Genomic DNA, 22,514 nt, shown 5'->3' on the forward strand with positions numbered 1-22,514 from the left:
AACGTTACTTCTTCAGGAAAGCCTGCCCCAGCCAACCGAGATGTTAAGATGCCATTAGAGATGCTTGTTTGCAGCACTTTGCACACTGGTGATGAAGTAATTATTTCTTTAACACCTTGTCTCCTCCACTAGAATATTAGCGACTTGAGGGTGGGATCCTGTCAGTTTTCTTCACCACCGTATGCCCAGCGTCCAGTTCCGGTCCTGGCACATACAAGGAACTCAGCAAACATGTGCTGACCAATTGGCAGGTAGGTCAACATAGTATGATGTCGTTGGTCAGTTTCAAACTGAGGTTTATTTCGGGCTGATTTGATAACGTTTGAAACATGTTTCTTAAATTCACATTACACTGACATGTTCAGCTCGATCTCTGAAATATTCCACAGGGTCACAAAATGAATGAAGCAGTGATTTTCTGTTGGCTATACTACCTAAGGTGAAGTCACTAGGTGTTACTACTGGCTAGTATAACAGAGACATTGCATCGCAGAAGGAGAAGGAGCTGGGGCGCCTGGGTGGCTCAGTCAGTTGAGCGACCAACTCTTGATTTCGGCTCAGGTCATGATCTCCCGATTGGGGACACTGAGCTCTATGTCAGGCTCTGTGCTGACGGTGCGGAGCCTGCTTGGGATTCTTTCTCTCCCTCTCTCTTTCTACCCCCCACCTTCTCAAAGTCAATAAATAAACATTAAAAAGAAAAGGAGGGGGGAGCCTGGGTGGCTCCATGGTTAAGCATCCGACTTCAGCTCAGGTCATGATCTCACAGTTTGTGGATTTGAGCCCAACGTTGGGCTCTGTGCTGACAGCTCAGAGCCTGGAGCCTGCCTCAGACTCTGTATCTCCCTCTTTCTCTGCCCCTTCCCCAGAGCTGTGTCTCTCAAAATAAAATAAAACATTAAAAAAAATAAAGAAATAAATAAAGGAGAGGGAACTTCCTGCTGGCAGATCCATTAGCTATATGGCAGAGTGTCACATAGGACAGACCATGGAGTATGGAAGGCCTTCCTCCTTTCTCCTTCTCTTTTCCCTCTACCGCCTCTCCCCTTTTGTTTTAAGGAGAGAACTATGCGTGTTTATACAGCTGGGGGGGAAGAACTGATAGAAAGGAAGCAACTAAAAACGCAAGAGAGACGGGATAATTGGGCACCAGTTCATTTATTCCACAAGCATCAGATGTCTATGGTTAAACAAAGCCAGGCACTTTGTTAATCGATACTGACACACAGATGAGTAAGACACAGTGCTTGGAATCGAGGGGATCACAGGAAGAGAAATGTCACATAGATAATGCTATTAACTATACGAAACCTAGCAATGGGCATATCCATTCTTTACACAGAATTATATACAAAGAAATGTTAGCTGGCACCCAGAAGTAATCACAAAGCAACTTTAAATATTATTGTATTCTCTTGAGAAAAATGCCAAAGGGGGAATTCCATACATGGTTCATAAGAAACCTTCTTAAACTCCTATTGTTCATTTCTCTTTCCCTCCTCCTGTCTGTTAAGGAGGACTCTGTCTTTACCTATTAGATTTCCAGATCATTGCACAGTATTGAATAATAGGGGAAGGCATTTTACCTATTCACCTAAGGTATTTCTTTAAAAAAAAATTTTTTTTTTTTTAGTGTTTATTTTTGAGAGAGACAGAGAGAGAGAGAGACAGACAGACAGACAGAAGCAGAGCATGAGCAGAGGAGGGGCAGACACAGAATCCGAAGCAGGCTCCAGGCTCTGAGCTGTAGGCCCAGAACCCAATGTAGGGCTCGAACTTGAGAGAACCATGAAATCATGACCTAGGCCAAAGTCGGATGCTTAACCGACTGAGCACCCAGGCACCCCATCTAAGGTATTTCTCACTCTGCCCAAAACTTCTCTCTTCCATCGCTCCAAACTTCTTCCACCTCTTCTAGAATCCACACCACCTTGGCTCTTCTCTTTGCTTGCTCCTCCCCTCTTTTAAAACCATCTGCTCTCATCAGCTGGTAACTCCTCTTCCTATCCAAACTAAACCAAGTCATTCAAGACTTGGCCCTTCTCAGTCCTACCCTTCCCCTATTAATCTACTGCTGGGCAATGATCTGGGAACCTAACGAGCACAGACAGAATCCTCCTTAGCAAGCAAGAGGAGAGAAAAGAGACTGGAAATACGCATTATTATTACTGTTACTGTTCTTATGAATTGTAATTTCTTAGTTGAAATATAGCTGAACACTAGTGCATTATTAATATTATTTTCCTGTGGTAAGTGAAGTGATACGGTTATCTAGGGGCATTCGGAACAAACAGAGCAGGACCATCATCATAAAGGACGATAGGGAGTTAGCCAGGAAGAAAGGCGGTAAGAGGCATTTCAGGCACAGTGAACAGGATAAGCTAAGGGCTAGGGATGGCAAATAGCATGTGAGACTGGGGTAGGGGGAGGGACTGAGGATACAGATGGGGAAAGGAAGAGGGGTCTCTCTTTTTTGGAGGCACGTTGAGAAGGAAATAGAAGTAGCTGGAGTAGATGAGAAATGTCCAACTGGAAGGCCTTGGTTTCTTCATCTAGGTTAATTTGGAAGGGAGACAGAGGAGGCTCCAGAACAATGAAGGGTTGGTACAGCTGCCTGATATTGCTAGACAGCCATCAAGACATGACCACTTTGACCTCAGAGCTGCCAAAAGTCTTTCCAGGGTGAACTTAGATTGGGTCCACTGGTATGCTTTGGCTTGAGTGATTTGATTTACTTCTTCAGCAAAGTTTTACGGCTGGGGCTACTGGCAGAGGGAATGGTCAGGGGGTAAAAGGAGTATAGCACAGACCCTGAAACTGGTAGGTGCACAGTTCAAGTTTGTTGGGTGATATTCATAAAACACAGTGGAGCAGAGAAACAAGTGTGGCTAGAGGAGACAGGGGTACAAGGTAGAGCAAGGCAGGATGACTGTGGTACATTTGTTAACTTTCCAAATGTAGCCACCTAAACCTTCTGGGATGAGGTGGAAAGACATAAGGTATAGGCAATTGGCTAGTTCAATTCAGCAAACATTTACTGGGTACAAGGCTCTGAGTAAGGTGCTGTGGGGACTTCCAGGGTAAGCCGGCTGCCTTCAGGGAGCTTCAGATCTTACAAAAATAATGCTGTACAAAGCATTATTTTTGTAAAGGCATCAATGGAGACACAAAGAGGCATAGCACTACACAGAATTTCAATGACTAAAAGTCAGGGAAGGCTTTGAGGCAGGGAGCATTGGAGGTGAACTTTCAGGATGTGTGTATATTTGAAGGTTGGCTTTATTGGTAGAAGGGAATCTTTAAAGGGTAGGGAAGCTCTTGGGTTAAAGAGCAGAGAGGTGGGATGGTCTCAGACGCATTTTAAGGATGGAGAATCTGGGGTGCCTGAGTGGCTCAGTTGGTTAAGTATCCAACTCTTATTATTATTTTTTAATTTTAGAGAGGGTGTGGGGGAGAGGGGCAGAGGGAGAGAGAGAGAACCTCAAGCAGTCTCCAGGCTCAGCATGGAGCCCAACTTGGGGCTTGATCCCATGACCCTGGGATCATGACCTGAGTGGAAATCGAGAGTCAGACACTCTACTGACTGAGCCACCCAGGTGTCCCAAGCCTCCAACTCTTGATATCAGCTCAGGTCTTCATCTCAGAGTTATGCGTTCAAGACCCACGTTGGGAGCCTAAAAATGGATGGTGAATCTATGTGGCTGCAGGATTAGATTGGCCTGTGGGGAATTAGCCTGGAAACCTATATCTGAGTTGATTTATGAGGGGCTTTGAATGTGAAGCAGAGAGATACAGACTTTGTCTATAGGCAAGGATAAACTGCAGAAGATTTTTGTGTGCAGAACGGTAACATGATTCAATCACTGTCTTAAGCAGGGCTAAAACAGTTGAAACACACATGATTAGGTACCAAAAGGATACCTTCTTGAGAAGGGAGATTTTAGTTACATAATTCATTAACAGGGGAAAGGGGCTCTTACTTCCCAGGGCCAGTCATGACCCTCTTCCGATTTTATAAACAGATTGAAAAACAAAACACAAAAAACTTAAGTCTCCAGACTTCCATCTCTGGGAAAACAGAAGTAAATACTGACACAGGCTTGCTTTGTTTTCCCAAGAGAGCTCTCCTAGACGATTTCTCTCATTATCTAGGGGGAAAAAAATTAACTTGTTTTTCCCTTTAGAGTACAGCTGAGCTGAAGGGAAAACTGAAGTATCGCCTTAGATTCTCCAGCTTTGGTTTGGTTGCAGTATTAGTCTCTGAGCCAGGTGTTCACAGCAACAAGAAGGGAGCTTACTTAGAAGAAGTAGGAGACGCGGGTGCTCTGCAAAAGGGCTGATTTTAAAAAGAAAGAAAGAAGGCGGCTGGGGCGGGGCTCTGTCCATCTTTTTTGGATAATTACGTAGGAAAAGTAATTGAGGTGGAAGCCGTGCCCTCGCCTCTAGTCAGGACCTCTGAACCTGAAAGAGCCAGAGCAACATGCCCAAGGATGGACAGGGGTTTCCTACTCTCCCGCCCGCATCACTCGGCGGTTAATTCCGCCAGGCTCCCAGAGGGACGATTTTAGCTACAGTCTAGCGCGCAGTGCAGCCAATAAGAAGCCAGGAATCTCCACCCGTCTCGGATTTCAACCAATCGGCGCCCAGAACTTTAGCTTGCTAGCGGCGTCCCTGTTGTCCGAGAAAGGAGGCAAGCCCCCTTAGAGTTGCCAGCAACGGACATGGCCGCGGCCCCTGGAGGAGGGGACGTGAAGTGAGGAGGGGGCTGGGAGGGAAGAGGACGCGAGCAAGGAAGACAGCCCCCTGGGCCCCGGTAAGTACGAGAAGGCCAGTGGCCCGAAGCAAGGGGAGCAGGGAAGCAAGGGGGCGTGGGGCTCGGCCTTCGACGTCCTCTGGATTCTTGGCCAAGGAGAGAGGAGTCTGGGGTCTGCACCCAGGAAATGGCCTCGGGGGATCTCTTCGAAGGGGGAGTCAAGGGACGGGCTCTTGCCTCCAGCTCCTGGCCATTTCCTTTCCCCAGGTGCTCACACTTGTCCTTGGTCCTGGCTTGGCCCCTTGGGGGTCCCGCGTCAGATCGAAGCCTCCTGCCAACAAAGAACCCTGCCCCAGGTTTGTGGTGGCTGGGCCCTGGCGCAGGGGGGCTTCCAGCGCCGAAGCCCAGTGTATTTACAGGCCTCTGGGGGCCCACACCCCCAGCCCCAGTTCAGACCGTTGTCCCCGCTGCGCGCGCTCTCTGCTGCTGCCCGGGCCCTCGTGCTGACCGCGTCCCGTGTCCAGGTGGATGGAACCGGATGGGGCTAAACCCTGAGCGGCGACGGTGCAGTTTGAGCATGCCCTGCCTTTTTTTTTTTTTTTTTTTCTTTTCTTTTCTTTCCGTCTTTCCAGAAACGTTTAAAGACTCCTTAGAAGCAACTATAGGAACACAGTACTTGCCATCCTGCAAACCGACTGCTGTGCTGTGCCCTCCTTCCCCTGCCGCACACCCCAGAAGTCCAGTCTCGCAGTCCCTCGCGTGCCACGGCGTGAGCCCCTGCCGGGTGCCCGGTGCCAGATGCCAGGGAAACCTTGCCCTTTCATTGGTGTGGAACCACAGGCTGCACTTTGGCGTGTTCGTTGATTTTGGTCACGTGCTGCTACATCCCACCCTCTCTTCCGAGTTTTTGTGTGGCTCTAGGGAAAAAAAAAAAAAAAAAGGAGGAAGCCTTGCACTGAAATCTGTTTCCCTTCAGGCATGTAATTTTAGCTTTGGAGATGTTAGTTTTCTCATGCTTTGTTCACACACTCAGCTTCAGTGACATCCTTCAGTTATTCCCCGGGCACCCTTCGACGACGGAAGGGGGGAAGGAGGAGATGTAATGTTTTTATTTTACAAATGTGGAGAGTAACTTTTGGGAGGGGCAAAGGGGCGGGGCCGAGGTCACCTGGAGCCAGGACTGGAACTCTGAGGTCCAGATGCTTCAGTTCTTTATCCATTACGCCAGTTGTTTCCTAGGTGAGATTGAGAAATCAAGTTCCTTAACTTCTCTGAGCTTATTGCAGGGTGATTGAGGGCCTTAAACGAGAAAGTATACGGAGGATCTCTATCGATAGGTGTATATATAGCATAGGTACCAGCGCTTACTAGGTTGTTAATACATGTTTGCATTTGTTATTTGTAAGTAACCAACAGGTAGTTCACCGGCGGATTTCTTGCATTAATATTTATTGTGGTCTTTCTATATGGAGCCAAATGATTTCAGTGATTCTCAGTTGAGAGAGCAGGAAGGGATGGAGGCAAAGCATCGTAACCTCTTCCTCCATTTTGGCGGAACTGTTGTGTTATTGTAGTGTTACTGACAGGGATGTGTCTCCTATAAGAACAGTGTAGAGGCAGAAAGACGTTGGGAACCACTGCAGAAGAAATACTACTGTGGTATGTCTCTGTGGTAATCTTGGCAAACGAAGGGCTGATCTTCGTATTCCAACAGGTGGTTTTAATTTTTTTTTTTTTTTAAGCAATGGCACAGATAAGGCACATCATCTGAAGAGTCAAATAAAAATGGTCCATGGGATAAAAAAGTTTGAAAATCACTCTAAAGATCAGAACACATCAGAATGTAGCCTATTATGAACCCTGGAACAGGGGCAGCGTGTTCAAATAAAATCCACAAATTATCTGCAAGTCTTATATTGGCTGCCCTCTTAGCTTTAACATCCTTGCTCACTGGTTCTTTTTGTTAGAACTTCAAATAGAGAAACTGCTGGATACCACGGAGACGCTTCCTTGACTGGGGAGGTGAAGTACAAACCATCCCCTTGATAATCAGCCTCCAAACAATTGAGAGTTAACTGCCCTTGAACTCACCCCCACCCCCACCCCTACCCTGCCCCTTGTTTGTGGTGACCCGACATCAGAAGATTAGACCGGGAGAGCCTGGGCTGGGCGGTGAGATGGAAGAAAACAGAAAGCCCTTCACAATTCTATTTTGAGAAGTTGCTAGGGAGTGCCAGCTCCAAGTGTTGAGAATCAGCCTTTTGGAAAGCTTAACTCCTGCTGAACTAATGAGAAGTGAAGGTCACAGTACTTTGGTTCTGTCCCACTGCCCTTTCCCTAATGTTGGGCTTGGGAAACAGTGTCTATGAGGAGGGGGAAGGGCGCTAATGTAAATACTACCTAAGCCCAAGGCTTTACTGAACCTTACCTGGTGAGTTGAGTCTGAGCTCTCACAATAGTGAGTTGGAAAGACACAAAACCTCTAAACCCATTCCTGGTGTTCCAAGCGAGAAAGTCCCAGGTCACGGTTGGCACTTCTCCACTGGTAAATGTGTGTCAATATTTTTTATCTTGTTATCGTGTCAGTGTTGTTTCCTTGAGAGTGTCTTTCTTTACCTAAAAGCTAGGTTCCTTTAAAAATATTGTTTGAACCCTGGTTTCCAAGCCTGGATTTGTTTCTAGTAGCACAGGTGAGCTAAAGGGTAGGTCAAAGCTGTAACAGGAATGTTTTTCTTCCGGAACTGACGCGCCAGCCAGAATGTGTGGTTTGGTGATCAGGGGTTTGTATAATAATAAGCTTCGCCTGTGGCTGCTGAGACAGTAGTAAACAGTATTGGTCACATGGTGTGGCAAGTAGGGTAAGGGCCAGATTTAAACCCGCCTCAAGCTCGGCACATCTCACGCTGATTGCTTTGGGTTTCCCTAGCTCCAAAGACCAAAGTGGTGGGGGAGTCAGGGGTGCCCAAGGGAAGGAGACCCTTCCAGGGCTTACAGCAGCCTTTGGGAAACCAGAAATCTCAGTGTAATTATATGAACCCAGTTGTTTTTTCTTTTTAAATGTTTATTTATTTTTGAGAGAGTGAGCAAGAGAGTAGGGGAGGGGCAGAGAAGGAGGGAGAAGGAGGATCCAAAGTGGGCTGTGTGCTGACAGTAGAGAGCCAGAGAGCCTGATGCAGGGCTTGAACTCGTGAATCTTGAGATCATGACTTGGGCCGAAGGCCGACACTTAACTGACTGAGCCACCCAGGTGCCCCTGAACCCAGTTTTATTAATTTCGGGATCCTTTTGAAAAAGAAATTCATGATAGCAATATTCCTTAGTAGGGAGGTGAACAGAAAAATATTGGGAAGTACTTGGAAAAGATATATACTGGAGAGAAAATCAAAGATGTGTTTAAAAGAGCATAAATATCCCTGGAGTTGACATGGAACTCAAAAGGGGGAGTATTGCTTAGTAACATAAGCCAGATCTAATTGCAAAATCAGAATCAGAAGTTGGTGGGTTTTTTTTTTTATTGTGATAAAATCGATCATTTTATTTTTTATTTTTTTTAATGTTTATTTTTGAGAGACAGTGCATGTGCACACGTGCACACACATGCATGATTGGGGGAGAGGCAGACAGGGAGAGAGAGAATCCCAAGCAGGCTCCGCGAGGGGACTTGAACCTGAGGCAAAATCAAGAGTTGGATGCTTGGGGCGCCTGGGTGGCTCACTCAGGCGTCTGACTTCAGCTCAGGTTATGATCTCGTGGTCCATGAGTTTGAGCCCCACATCGGGCTCTGTGCTGACAGCTTGGACCCTGGATCCTGCCTCAGATTCTGCGTCTCCCTCTCTCTCTGCCCCTCCCCTGCTTGTGCTCTGTCTCTGTCTCTCTCTCTCAAAAATAAATAAACATTAAAAAAAAATTTTTTTAAAAAGAGGAAAGAAATCTAAACCAAAGTCACAAAGATTTTCTTTTATGTACTTTTAGAAATTTTATATTTTTACATTTAGGTGTAGGATCCATTTTTAGTTAGTTTTTGTATATAGTGCAAGCTGTATTTCCAAGTCCTTTTTTTTTATCTCAGTGTTCAATTTTTCCAGTATAGTCTGTTGAAAAGACTTTTCTCCACTGAATTGCCTTTGCAGCCTTCTCAAAAATCAATTGACCAAATATATCTGGATCTATTTCTGGATTCTCTATTACCAGGCCAATACCACACTGCCTTGATTGCTGTGGCTTTACAAACCTTGAAGTTGGATGGTGAAAGCCTTCCAAACTTTGTTCTTTTGCGGTAGTCTAATGTGAATGTCTCTTATTACAAGTGGAACTGAGCATCTTTTCATATGTAGAAGCTGCTGGATTTCTTGATCTCTCAGGGTTAGAAGACATTATAAAAGGTTATTCCTTTCTTATTTGCTCCCTGATGTATTTATTATCTCCATAATTTCCCAGCCTCTGCTTGGATCCTTCCGGTGCTGGGGAGCTCGTTGCCTTTCAGGGCAGCCTGTTCCATTTTTTTATACAGTTCTAATTATGTAAAAGATATCACTCATGTTGAGTCCCAGTCTGTCCCCCCTGGAGTAAGTCTGGCCCTCCATTCATGTGGCAGCCATTGTGCCCTTCTAGACGGCTCTTACCAAGTGTGCTTTGGCCAAGTGGCTAATCCTTTCCAGCATTTCTCATATCAGAATTTCCTCAACCTTTCTGCTGCTGTCAGAAAGCTCCCCACTTTTGTCAGTGTGCGTGATGGACAAATGAACAAAATATTCCAGGTGTGCTCTGATAGGTACAAAAATCAGACTTACCTCTCTGTTTTTGGGGGATGTGGCATGTTAATTAATTAACATGTCTGTTAATGCAGCCTAACTGGAATGAGCTTGGGGTGGCCATGTCACCTGTATTGAAGTTGCACTTAATTAAGCCACTTAGAGTAGTTTTACACAATAGTTTTTAATGTTTAGTTATTTTTGAGAGAGAGAGGGGGCGGGGGTGGGGGAGGAAGTACAGAGGATCCGAATCAGGCTCCAAGCTATGAGCACAGAGCCTGATGCAGGGCTCGAACTCATGAACTGTGAGATCATGACCTGAGCTGAAATCAGTAGCCGGCCGCTTAATCGACTGAGCCACCCACGCGCCCCTATACAATAGTTTTTGAACCTCAGCATAGGACATAATATCGAATCTATTGCAGTTAAATTGAATCTGTTAGGTGCAGCCTGTTGAGATCTTCTTGGATCTTGACTTTTATCTTGTTTCCAGATTTATGCTGAGATTAGCACACCATCTGTTTTCTCACCCAAGTCATTGATAAAAATATTGATTAGGATGCCACCAAGGAGAGAACCCTGAGGCTTGTTATTAAAAACCTCCTTCCAGCTGAACATCAATCCATCAGTTAGTACCCTTTGGGCACAGCTATTCAGCTGAATACAAGTCCCCCGCATTGTGTTTTCTGGGTGTTGGGTATGGCTAGAGTATAAGCAGAGCTAATGAAGATTGTATTGGAAGGGATTAGAAGGACAGCCAACTCCTCAGCTCGCCCTCTGCCTGAACCTTGGGCATCCACTTAGCTCTTTTTGATGCTGGATCTGAACTTGGCACCAGGAAGCATCCGTCCCTTTGTTTCCATGGCTACTATGCTGCCTTTGTCTAGATACTCGTCATGGCAAACCAAAATTACTGTAATTTTCGTCTACCTCTTCTGCCTGTAATTTCTTTCCCTTCCCCCTCTGATCCGTTCTCTACCCTCTTAAAATACTGGGACCTGCTCAGAAACCTTCAGCGACTCCCCAGGGTCACTTTGTTTTGGCCTTCAAGGACCTATGCATTTCAGCTCCTCATTCCCCTCTCTATGTGGCCTTTCATTTCTTCTTACTTAGGTCTTCTGCTCTAATCGAACAGATCAGATCACCGTCTTTCAAAAAGGCTCTGTCCATTTCTTCCTTGGTGCCTTTGTTGAGACTCCTTGTTCTCCCTCTTCTCACCCTTAAGCTTTCCTGAGTGCACCACTTGGGTCTTGGCTTCTTCCAGGAAGGGATCCCTGGCCCCGCCAGCCCCCATTTGCAATTCTCATTTGGTATTTCAATGCCAGTGTGAATATTTAGTTATGTTTTCTCATAATATTCAAAACCTGGCTATAGTATAAATCCCTCTATGGAAGGGACCATATCTTATACTTTTGTCAAAGCAGGACCATTCCGTACGCTTAGTAAATGTATACAGTTATTATGTGCAGTGGGCACTTGATAAATGTTCACTTCCCTCATCAACCCTTCTCTTTTATATCCACCATATCTTGTGTGTGCTAGACATTTTAGAGCTTGGTAGAGCTGATTAGTTGGATCTCAGATCCCACCTTACTTTTTAGAAATGAACTCTACTGGGGCGCCTGGGTGGCGCAGTCGGTTAAGCGTCAGACTTCAGCCAGGTCACGATCTCGCACTCCGTGAGTTCGAGCCCCGCGTCAGGCTCTGGGCTGATGGCTCAGAGCCTGGAGCCTGTTTCCGATTCTGTGTCTCCCTCTCTCTCTGCCCCTCCCCCATTCATGCTCTGTCTCTCTCTGTCCCAAAAATAAATAAACGTTGAAGAAAAAAAAAAAAGAAATGAACTCTACTGACGCAATATTTCCACAAGATAGGATGCACCTATTTTAAGTATGTAGTTCAAAGAGTTTTGACAAAACTATACACCCTCGTCACTGCCACCCACAATCAAGATATTGAACAAAAGACCCCTGTGCCCTTTGCAGTCTTTCCCTCCCCATGACCCTAGGCAACCCCTTCCCTGCTTATTGTCACCATAGATTAATTTCACCTGTTCTCAATTTTATATAATGGGATCATATGCTATGTGCTCTTTTGTGCTTATTTCACTCAGCAAATGTTTTTGAGATTCAGCCACATTGTTGTATGTATCAGTCACTCCTCCGTTTGGTCACTCCTTCTGGGCAGAATTCCATTGTATGGATATACCACAGTTCATTCACATGTGAACAGACATCTGGGTTGTTTCCAGTTTTTGGCTATTTTGAATAAAGATGCTATGAACGTTTGTATATAGTTCTTTTTGAAGAAGTATGTTTTCATTACTAGGATATATAGTGAATGTATACTTAACTTTCTTAGAAACTGCCAAAATGTTTTCCAGAGTGATTGTACCATGTTACATTCCCATCAACAATTTATGGGTTCATATCCTCACCAGCACTAAATATTGTCAGTCTTTTTCATTTTAGGCATTCCAATAGGGTATGTATGGGTATTAATATTGATAAACATGAATATATTAATATAAATTTTAGCATTTAATTATTTAAACATTAAATGTTAATATTGAGTCTTCCAATCTATGAACATGGTATATCTCTCCATTTATTTAGGTCTTGAATTTCTCTCAATAGTGTATAGGCCATATATAATAACTTTTAATGTTTATTTATTTATTTTTGAGAGAGAGAGAGAGAGAGAAAACAAGCAGGGGAGGGGCAGAGAGAGAGGGAGACAGAATCTGAAGGAGGCTTCAGGCTCCAAGCTGTCAACACAGAGTCCAATGTGGGGCTTAAATCCACAAACTGTGAGATCATGACCTGAGCTGAAGTCGGATGCTTAATTGACTGAGCCAACCAGGGGCCCCTTACATATATATTTTAAAAAGTCATCCCTAAGTATTTTGTGGGTTTTTTTTTTTTTTGGTGCTATTGTAAGTGATATTGAAAGTGTCCTATTTTTCTATATTTCATTATAGCATATAGAAATTTAATTTATATTTGTATTTTGTATTTTGACCTGTATCTTGTAACCTTGCACACTTATATGTTCTATTCCTTAGAATTTTTTCATATATTATCTAGCCTTCTGCAAATAAAGACAGTTTCACATATTTCTTTACAATCTTTATGCCTTTCATTTCTTTTCCTTTTTTTTTTTTTTTTTTTTTTTTTTTTTTAAGTGAGCTCTAGGCCCAGTGTGGGGCTTGAACTCATGACTCTGAGATCAAGAGTCGTACGCTCTACTGACTGAGCCAGCCAGGCACCCCTGTTCTCCTTACTTCTGAGTCTTTATTCTTCACCTAAGTGGCACTTTGTTCATATTTCTTGTTTCTTGGTGATAGTAATGGCAAGTATTTATTAACACCTACCATGTGCTAAATACTGTACTAGACCCTTTGCATATAATATTTTATGTAATTCTTGTTCCTTCTTTGTGAAATAGGCATCATTCTATGAACAAGGACCCTGAGGCTCAGAGAGACAAGTAATTTGCCAAGGTGATTTGGCAGTTGACACATGTTGGAGCCAGGATTTGAACCAGGGGTATTTTGCTTTGAAGCCTGTGCTTTCTTTCACGTTGGACGAGGGGTAGAACTGGCCCTTTAAGGATCTAGCTGCTGGTTTCAGATCAGGCAGTTGAGGACCATTCTTTCCCAGAATCCCATGTATGGAATGATGGGAAAACAGAGACTCTTAGAAAAATGTCCTGCTCCTGGCTGCCCTCTCTGAACACTGTGGTTCCAGCTGGCCGCAAAGTTATTACACTCTCGTCGTGTTGGCAGAAGGAGTTAAGCACAATCCCCATCTGGCTTCTGGTGCCTTGTTCTGTGTGGCAACTACCTCATCCAGCCCCTGCTGGGATGGGGCGTATGGGGAGCTTGCTCTGTACGCCGTACTTGTAAACATGGCCTGGGCTGCGTGAGTCAGAACGGCCTTGGGGAGACGTGGATTCAGCCGCTCAGGATCCCATTTCAGTTGGCTGCCAAGGACCAAATGTCACTGCACTGCAAGGCCACTTCCAGTGTCACTGTCTGTCTCTGACCCTCGGGGGCTGGCTCACTCCGCTCTGAAAGCCTCGGCTGCAAAGGCAGGCGTAGGGAGAGGCGTGGAAGCACAGACGCGTGAGGTCAGCCCTGGTGCTGCCATGAGAGGAATCACACGGGGTCCTAGAGTGGAGTGGGTGACTGCAGAGCCTAGGCCTCCTGGCTGGGGTCCCCTGGACACAGCTTTTTTTTGTTGTTTCTAGACAGCTCTTTTATGGATCATTTCTCCCGGGCTTCTGACCAGCTCCTCTTAACAAGGCTTTGCTACAGGCCCCAGAAAGAACTGCCCTAGTCAGCAGGTTGGTGCTTACTCCACAAGGAGTCACTGGGCACCAAACCAGATTACTCAGTGGCACCCTACCCAAACACTCCCTGGTCTGAAACCTTTACAGTGTGCCCGCTGCCAGGATGGATGGGTGACAGTCAGGGGTTGTGTGGGGAGGTAGGGCTAGTCTTCATTTTCCAGATTGTCGTCGAGATCGGATCACCCGTCCTGGTAGGTGTGTGCCCGGGTGCCCGTTGACCGCTGCCCTATCAGCAAAGCACACGAGAGGTTCGGCTACGTGACACGTGGGCACGTGTGTGTGGACACGTGTGTGGGCATGTATGTGCGGGCATACATGTACGTGGGGGGGCGTGTTTGTGGGCATGTGGGGGGGTTCCAGTTACCTTAATGCTCACTTTTATTTATTTATTTGTTAAAAAAATTTTTTTTATTTTAAATCTTAAGTAGGTTCCATGCCCAATGTGGGGCTTGAACTCACGACCCTGATATCAGCAGTTGCATGTTCTACTGACTGAGCCAGCCAGGCGCCCCCTAACTTTTATTTATTCTTAAAATGAATGAATGAATGACTTTCCCTGATCTTTTTTTTTTTTTTAAGTGTTTATTTATTTAAGTAATCTCTACACCCAACGCGCGGCTCGAATTCAAAATTGAGCCAGCCGGGTATCCCTAATCTTTACTTTCTAAAAAGCTGAGAAATCAACGTTTTTCCTGCTTGCCGGAAGTCTGTGAGTTAGAGTACATGCAGAGCAAAACATAGTGTGCCTCCGAAAATGAGGGCTCACAGAGGGGAAACTTCACCCCTCTGGCGTGGCCTGGGCAGGACCAGCCGGGCTCTGGTGCCCAGGGGTCAAGTCTTTCCCATGTAGTGCTCTGTTGTATAGACGACACCATCGTGTTTCTCAGTAGCTGCTTGTTCGACAACCGGGACTCACGGGATCTCTTCCGTCTTTCTCCCCAGATGCCGTGACTGTGACAGAGTCACTGGGCCTTGTACATGCTGGGGAGGAGCCTTCCTTTTGGGGGTGATCACATTCATCTGGGCATGCCTGCAGTACTCTGGGCCCATGGATCTGAAGGAGAAGCACGTGGTAGGCCATGCTCGGTTCCCTTATGGGTATTGTCTGTGTGCCTCTGTTGGACTCTCCCTACTTGTGTTTGCCTGGGGGGGTTCCTCACTGGGGAAGGCTTTAAGCCAAAAGTGACAGGGGGTGTGTGGCTCTGAGGATTGGGGTACGGGATGGTAACCCCCCCCTGAGAGGGTGCTGTCGCTGGGCTGGGAAGCGCTCCGGGAGCCGGGAGCACAGGACAAGGGGTCGACCAGTTAGCGCAGCGGCACGGGAGCAGGTTTCTGATTTGGGTTGGCGCCAAGCCAGTCTTCCACTTCTTGCCCAGGGGTGTGTAATTTCGTTGGTTTGCTCTTTGTAGGGCTCTGCCCCAACCTGCTGAGCCATGTTGAGTACTGTTGGGCACCCTCTCTGTGGTTAGAGAAGAGCTCCCCAGTCAGACTCCAAACACAGCTGCGTAACCAGCTGGAGGTGAGAGCCAGGAGGCCCAGGCATCTGCGAGGTCGGCCCCCCCCTTCCTCCTCATTGCCTGACGCAGGTACACCTCCCAGCCTCCAGGTACACTGCCTTCTCCTGGCATCGGTCTGCCGTCAATCAGAGTATCCCTCTCCCGTGACGGAGACCACCCCGGCAGAGGTCCTTCCGTCTCTTGCCTGGACTTCTGCCACAGCTTCCCACGGGTCCCTCTGTCTCTGATCTCCTTCCTCCACTTGCTGTCAGACGAAGGTATCCAGAATGCAGAGATGGCCTTTTGTCCCCTCTGCTTAAAAGTCACCAGTGGGTCCACACCACCTGCTGAAACCTTGGGTGTGGTGGGCAGAGCCCTCCGTAATCCACTGCTGCCTGTTGGCCCAGTGCCTAGCCTCCCCCGCCGTGGTCTTTAGCACTAGTAATTCTGAATGCTTCAGAGTTTGGGCACACTGTCCACGTTTAGGCTCCTATTTTTTTTTTTTCCTGACAAACTCCTGCTATTCTTTCTTCAAGAGCCATCACCTTCTCCTGATAAGTCCTCCCTCCCCTCCAGAGGACCCTCTTTCCAGCAGTCATAGTCCCTCCGCCACTGTGCCCACCACACGGTATTGAAACAATCTGTCTGTCCCACTTGATCCCAGTGTCCCTGACTCCTAGCACAGAGCCTGGCATGCAGCAAAGGCTTAGGAAATATTTATCAGCTTGAACTTATGGATAGTGATCTTCCTGCCAAAGAGATCTTGGAAGGTCTGGAGAGGGAGCTGTGGGTCTGCACGCTGGGTCCCTGGTGGAGCCTGGCTGACTGCTGGCTCGTTCAGCTCCAGGCTTCACATGCCTCTGGGCCAGCTGTGGAAGAGCTTGTAGGCCTGAACTTGAAGCAGGTATGTTCAGCGTCCTGTTCACAGATGCCTCTGGCTGCTCTCCAGGGGTCCATCCTAGTAGGACTGGCGCAGAGGGAAAGCTACTAGCCTGGCTGCAAGGCTGCTGTATACAGCTGTAAGAGCTGTGCACTGTTCAATTCCAGGGAGCACCCCCTTGAAGCTTTGATATTGTGTGATATGGTGGCCTGCCTGGGTGAGGCTGAGTGTCTCAAAACAGAGGATGGTGTTGTCCTCTGGTTCCAGCGTGTTGCTGAAACACCAGGTTTCTAGTGAGTTGGGGAAACAAAGTTCTGTGATCCAGCCAGCGGGCTGGCTTCTCTCTCGAGCCTGAGTAAGAACACTTGAGAGCCCAAGATGGTTAGGTCTCAGGGGTCATTTTTCCTAGAGAATTTTTCTTTATTCTCGTCTTTGTCCTTCTGGAGAGATGAGTCCTGTCCTAGAAACATCATCAGCTGCATTCATGGAACCCTTCCTTTGGGTTGGTGGAGCTCTAGGCCGTGGGGAGGTAGCCCCTGGCTTGGAGACACTTACAGTCCAGCTGAGGAACTGACAGTACAAGCAGTTAAGAAATAGAACTGGACACGGTTTCTACCGGAGGCGCCTCCTCGTGAGTTGTATACATGGGCTTGTAAAGATCACCCCGGGTGGCCTCCAAGAGTCAGGGCTTCTCGGAGGCATGGGAACAAAGAGAGCTGGATGGCAGAGGTTGATGGAAAGGGCCTGTCGTCCCCTGGCTGTAGCCCAGGATCAGCTTGGCTGTTGCCGGTTGATTCTTTCTCCCCCCGCTCCCCTTCATGACCTACTGGTCCTCATTGTCCCCGTCAGAACCTTATCTCCTCGGTTCCGGGTCCGCTGTGGAGGAGGTGCTGTGGCAGTGAGCGCCTGGGCTTCTGTTTCTTGGGTGCAGCGATCCCTTTTCACTTGCTGAGGCTGGCAGTGTGGCAGGGGGCGGGGTGGGAGAGGGCCTCATTGGGGTCCCGCTGAGCCGCTGGCTTAGACCCTATGAGCTGTTCTTTCCAGGGCCCATCGCACAGCAGGGAGAGTGCTTGCTTAGTTGTGGTGCCCACAGAGCAGGGCCCTGGCAGAAAGCTAAGGGAAAGTGTCTCCTGGGAGCAGGGGACAGGGGGATGCCAGTCCCTTCCTGGCGGTTTGCTAAGGCTACAGCCCACTGCACTGCTGCCTCCTCCACCCCCTGGCCTGCACCTCGCGGAGACTTCCCGCCCTTAACCTCTGGACTGCCTGGCCCCTCCTTTTCTGCTCCTGTTCAGATCTGGATTTGGCAGAGGAAGGGGGCGGGGAGGGGGCTGCGCTGGGTGGGGGGAGGAGAGAGGCGGACTTGAACTCAGCCGAGGCTCTCTCTTCCCTTCCCTGCAGCTGGAGATAGTGGAGATGGTGTTGTTGGTGTTGTCTAGGAAACAGGGCCCTGGAGAAAAGTGTTCAGGCTCTCTAGTTATTGGACCTGTTGGGCTGCTTCCTCTCCCTTGGGGTTTTACAGCCCCTTCCTAAAGGTGGCCTGGACGCAGGCTGAGAAATTTGCGGTCCACTCCCAAGGCCTTTTGAGGGTCTGCGCTGAGAGCTGCCCGTGTGTCAAATTCGGGGTCCCAGTGCTCGTGGAGCCCCAGGTCACTGGCTGGGAGATGAGGGCCCATGTCCGCAGGGGTCTCCTGTCCCAGAAGCTCTTTGGCAGGTACGTCTAAATGTGACTGCGTGATTATCAGCCGCTGGCCCATCTCTGCTGTTGGGGTTCCTCGCCCCAACCTGGTGGGAAGCTGTTAGGTCTTAGGTATTGGAATCCTCAGAAGCCCTTCCTGTCTGCTGGCTCCTCCCCCTTCAGCTGGATTCTTCCACTGGATTCTTCCGCCTGATTCCGGGCCCCCTGCTCTGCCTCTTAGAAGCCACTGCTCCAGGCTTCTCAATGGCCTGTCCTTCCCCTCCTCACGGATGTGCTGCTATTAATAACTGGCAAGTCCCCCCTCCCCTCCTTCCTGCAGCTAGAACTGTGGGAAGAGCTGTTGCTGGCGCGGCTCCGTTCGGGGAGTCTCTGAGTGATTTGGGGGAGCTCTCATGGATGGCGGGCGCCCACCTTGCCCAGTGAGTTGGGGGCCAAGGAGAGGTGGTCTGGGGAGAGAGTCCAGGTACCCCTGGGTGCCACGGTTGCCCCCAGGTTCCAGCAGCCACCTCCTGCACGGCCTCTCCTCCCCATGCACGCACAGCCCCTTGGCCGCGGGTGCCCCTCCGCTCACCCCTCGGTGGCCTCTGATGAATGGACCGAGCTCCTGGGCATCTGGCAGAGCATCTACAAACTTTCTCCTCTCAGCCCGGCTCCTCCCTCCCCCCTGCTCGCCTCTCCCTCCCTCCCACGGCGCTGTTGCAGCACTGCCTCCTCCTCCCTCCCTAAATCTGCAGCGTGACTGGAAATAGGCTGAATTAATCAGCAGGCTGAAGCTCCACTCTGCACGGGTCCGGATCCGCTGCGGCTCCAGCTCCTAGCTCCCCAGCCCTCGCCTCTCTTTCTCTCTCCTCTCTCCCTCTCCCTCTCCCCCTTCCTGTCTCTTCTCCTCTCTGCTGGAGGGTGGCGGTGGAAGTTCTGTAGTTGACTTCTGTGGCTCAGGCTCTACCCCATGCTCTTTAAGCAGACAGAGCTATGGATGCCCCATCGGGGCAAATGCACCAAAGTGAGTATATGCCAACTTGGTTTTGCATTTCTGTTACAAACGCCTTGTTCTCTGCTTTGGGTGCACGGCTTTGACGTAGCAATTTGCGCCAGTCTTGAAGGTGGGTGCCGAACCGCAGGCAGCTCAGATTATGAGGTAGCTGGGACTGAGGAAGGAGGCTGAGAATGCGAACCACAATGCCCGTGTGTCCAGGGAGCTGCCAGCCAGGCTTCGGAGGCACCCAGAGTAGGACTGGAGCTGAGTGTCCCAGTGGGGCATCCTATCGAGTTATGCTGGGACCTGGGTCTCCATGCACAGGTGACGGGAAGCCCTGGGCCTGGAAGCCACCCCTCCTTGGGGCCAGCAAGGGGGCTTTTTTTTTTTTCCCCCCCGGATCACATGGGTCATTGAGGTAGGAGCAACCAGGGCCAGGCTGATTTCTTCCTCAGTCTGGGTGGTCGCAGGAGGAAGAAGATGGGTCGATGGGTCGAAGTGCCAAGGTCAGCATGCGCCCGGAAGAGGAAGAAGCTTGAGGCTTTGCTTTGCCTGGCTGAAGACAAGGCTGATTTGTGTCTGGCCATGCTCAGAAGAGATTTATCGTGGCTACTAAAAAGGACCAGCTTCAGTGATTTAGGCACTATGTGGGTCCCCTCCCCACCTGCACTGGCTAAGAAAGCTGTGACCTGGGGACTTGGTTCAAGGGCCAGCCAGTTCTAATTAGTGGCTATCTGCTGTTGTCAAGGCTAAGGGTCCCCGTCTATGTTTGTAACCTATCTACCTGAGCCTCTGGGACCTGGTTTCTGCTCCCCAAATAGGTGGAGTGGGAAGGAAAAGAGCAGCTGTGTGGACCTATGAGGAGTCCTGAAAGGACAAGGGCTGGGGGCCAGGGACTCGTGGCTCCGGGCCACCTGGGAAACCTGACCGAGGTGGTGCGGGAGAGCTCAGGAGTGTTAGTTCTGGAAAGGCTTGTTAGACTGACCCAGATGCTCTGCGTCAGGCCCTGCAGATCTGGTCCTATTCAGTAGCGGGTTTTTTACAGTTCTGATTTGATGGATAGAGTCCTTTCCCCACCCTTCCGCTCCCTTAAAGCCCCATGCCCTCCCCGTGTCCCCCCTTTGATGACGGAGCAGGCAGGAGAAGTCCAGCTCATGAGGGGCGTTTGTGGCCAGCATCCCCTGAGCCTGGGTTTCTTAGGGGCTCAAGCTACTCTGTTGGGTCCACTTGAGTCTGACATTTAAAATGGCGGGATGGGGTTGCTTCTACCTGTAAAGCATCGGTGTGAGTGGGGAGGCAGGAGCCTGCCTCTGGGGTAGAGATCTCGACCAGCCATCCTGCCTCACCCTGGGAACGTCTTGGGAGGTGTCTGGCGGTGGGGCGGAGTGGCAGATTTTGAGCATCTGGAAGCAGGAAGAATCTCTTACTCCCTGTGGGTACTTAAGGCTGGGGCAGCTTTCTTGGCCCTGTGGACAAGAAAAGCAGACCTTCGGGTGGCGGTGTACGAGTCAGGTCCTTCTTTCTCAAACCAACCATACGCATCCGTGTACAGGGTCCCCCCCTGGCGTCCAGCCTCACTCGTGTATTGAGAAAGGCCGGCAGGGCCAGCTCGCGCGTGGCCCTTTCTTAATTTCCCTTGAAGATGCCCAAGTTCCGCCAAGTTCCTCGGCTTTGGCTCTCACGTTGCAGCAGGGAAGGTGCCGTGAGAGAAAACAGTGATTTTACCTGCAACCGGGACTCTCCCGCTGGAGACAGGGTGAGGTGTTGCTGTTCCGTGTCAGCGAGGGGGCCGTGGCATTTAGATGAGCGTGGCTGGGGCCAGGCAGAGGAGGCTGGCCCAGAAGGCTGTGTCCTCGCCCCAGGGCCTACCTGTACGGGCAGGCACTTTCTTCGGGAAGCATGTAATTACAGAATGGCTACTTTTCCTCTGCTGTGCTGTCTTTAATCGCCAGTCTGGAGCTGGTGTTCCTGGCCAGACACAACATGCGTGGGCAGACACACACAGTCCGTTCCGCAGGCCTCTGCTGGCCCTGACCCAGGAGCACTTTGCCCTCTGGCCCATACCTCCCACACCTGGAGACGCCTGGAGAACAGCAGTGTGCGGGTCCCAGGAAGCCGGGTGCAGAGAGAAAGGGAATCGGTTTCTGGGTTGTGGAAGGGGAGGCCCTGGGTTTGGGGGCACCTGGCATGAGGCAGCGGATGTCAGGACAGCCACAGGGCAAGCAGAGGGCAACTGCGGCTGTCCAAAGTCTAAAAGCCTGGCTGGAGGAGGGGCGCCACCCTGGTTCCCTGGTTGCTCCTCTTAGCCCTCGCCTGCCTTCCTGAGCATGGTCCGCATCCCAGACCCAGCAGCTTCCCACGTGACCTGCAGCCCCCTGGGATTTATCCAGCCCTCCCTCCGTCCTGCCCAATCCCCATCTCTTTGGCGGGCAGCCTTTCTACCTCTGCAGGCCAGCCCTTCCCTGCCTCCGGGAGGTTTTCTCACTGCAGCGTTCCTGGAGGCCCTGGCAAGTCCGTCTTGGGAAGCTTCGCGTCTCCCCCTGCGGAGAGGGAGCTCATAAAGCTCCCGGGGGAGAAGTGGGCAGGGGTGGAGGGGTGGTGTGGGAGGCCCTGTGTACCCAACTTCTTCTTCCCTGGCCCAAATCTTCTTCCCTGGCCCAGGCGTCACCCCCTGGGCCAGTCCCTTAGACATGAGAAGGCCTCGGGTCCCCTTTTCCTTTCTTCCTCCCCTCCCCCACTCCCGTGCAGGAGTCAGGGAAGCAGACGTACAGACCTCAGCCTTACCTGACACTCATTTGTCCCGGACCACGGCTTTTCAGGAAGGCCCCAGGATCTCTGCCAGAGGGAGGTGGATGCTCTGGAGTATAGTATTTGCCCATGCTAGGGTTCGGGCCCTCTGCCCAGAGGGCCATTTCTTCCTGAGCTGAAATACCCAGTTATCCCCTCTGGGAAGAAGCAGCTCTTATCTCCATAATCCCCCAAAGCCAGCATGGAGAGTGGGGATTAGGGGAGATTTAGGCAAGGGATCTGGGAAGTCTTGGGGCCAGGTTTGCTCTGGAGCCCGTCCTAATTTCTCGGACTGAGAAAGCTGGCAATGGGCCAGTGTGGGGACTCCACTCAGGTGGGTCCTACCAGGGTGGGTCTGCAGCCGGGGGACACTGCCCCCGTGCAGCATCCCATTCTAGTAATGGAGACGTGTGTCCTGTGAAAGACGAGGCTGCCAAGGAGAGGGCTGGATATGGAGAGAGGCACAGAGGAGGAAGTCTGGAACATTAGTGGGCAAAGCCAGGGCAGACCCCAGGGAAGGCAGGTGTGGAGTAGGGGAGGGGAATGGGCCGAGGCAGCCAGGGCGTCACCAGCTCAGCCACCCTTGATCAAGACTCGGTAGATGACCTCAGTCCCTTTCTTGACGCCCCAAGTCTAGGGCTTTGCTCCTTTTACTCAAGAACCTTTCCTGGTGGGAGCTCACACTGGTGCTCTTGGGATGGCCCTGGGAAAGACCCAGTTCTCCCCCAGGCCTCCTTTCCCCGGGGGTGTTCTTTTTCCCAGGACCCCCGACCTGGGGATCTGTGCATCAGATTCAATGTGTGCATCAATCCCAACTTCTGAAGT

At 49.7% G+C, this 22,514-nt stretch overlaps 1 protein-coding gene across 15 annotated transcripts in view; it reads left to right on the forward strand.

The window, feature by feature from the left end:
• The first annotated feature begins 4,586 nt into the window (after nucleotides 1-4,586).
• TMEM94 (transmembrane protein 94) overlaps nucleotides 4,587-22,514 on the forward strand; it is a 33,830-nt gene continuing 15,902 nt past the window's right edge. For 2 of the 15 annotated variants that reach the window (XM_030295471.1, XM_030295469.1), the window contains exons 1-3: nucleotides 4,588-4,813; nucleotides 14,797-14,926; nucleotides 15,264-15,373. In XM_030295471.1, coding sequence (XP_030151331.1) covers nucleotides 14,833-14,926; nucleotides 15,264-15,373 — 204 coding nt within the window. In that variant the 5' untranslated portion in view covers nucleotides 4,588-4,813; nucleotides 14,797-14,832. Of the gene's footprint in view, nucleotides 4,814-5,020; nucleotides 5,110-14,796; nucleotides 14,927-15,263; nucleotides 15,374-18,766; nucleotides 18,930-22,514 lie in introns of those variants that run through there. The other 13 variants (XM_030295466.1, XM_030295468.1, XM_030295467.1 and 10 more) reach the window with 12 other exon arrangements.

Source organism: Lynx canadensis, chromosome E1 (genome assembly GCF_007474595.2).
Source record: "Lynx canadensis isolate LIC74 chromosome E1, mLynCan4.pri.v2, whole genome shotgun sequence".
Lineage (NCBI taxonomy): Eukaryota > Metazoa > Chordata > Mammalia > Carnivora > Felidae > Lynx > Lynx canadensis.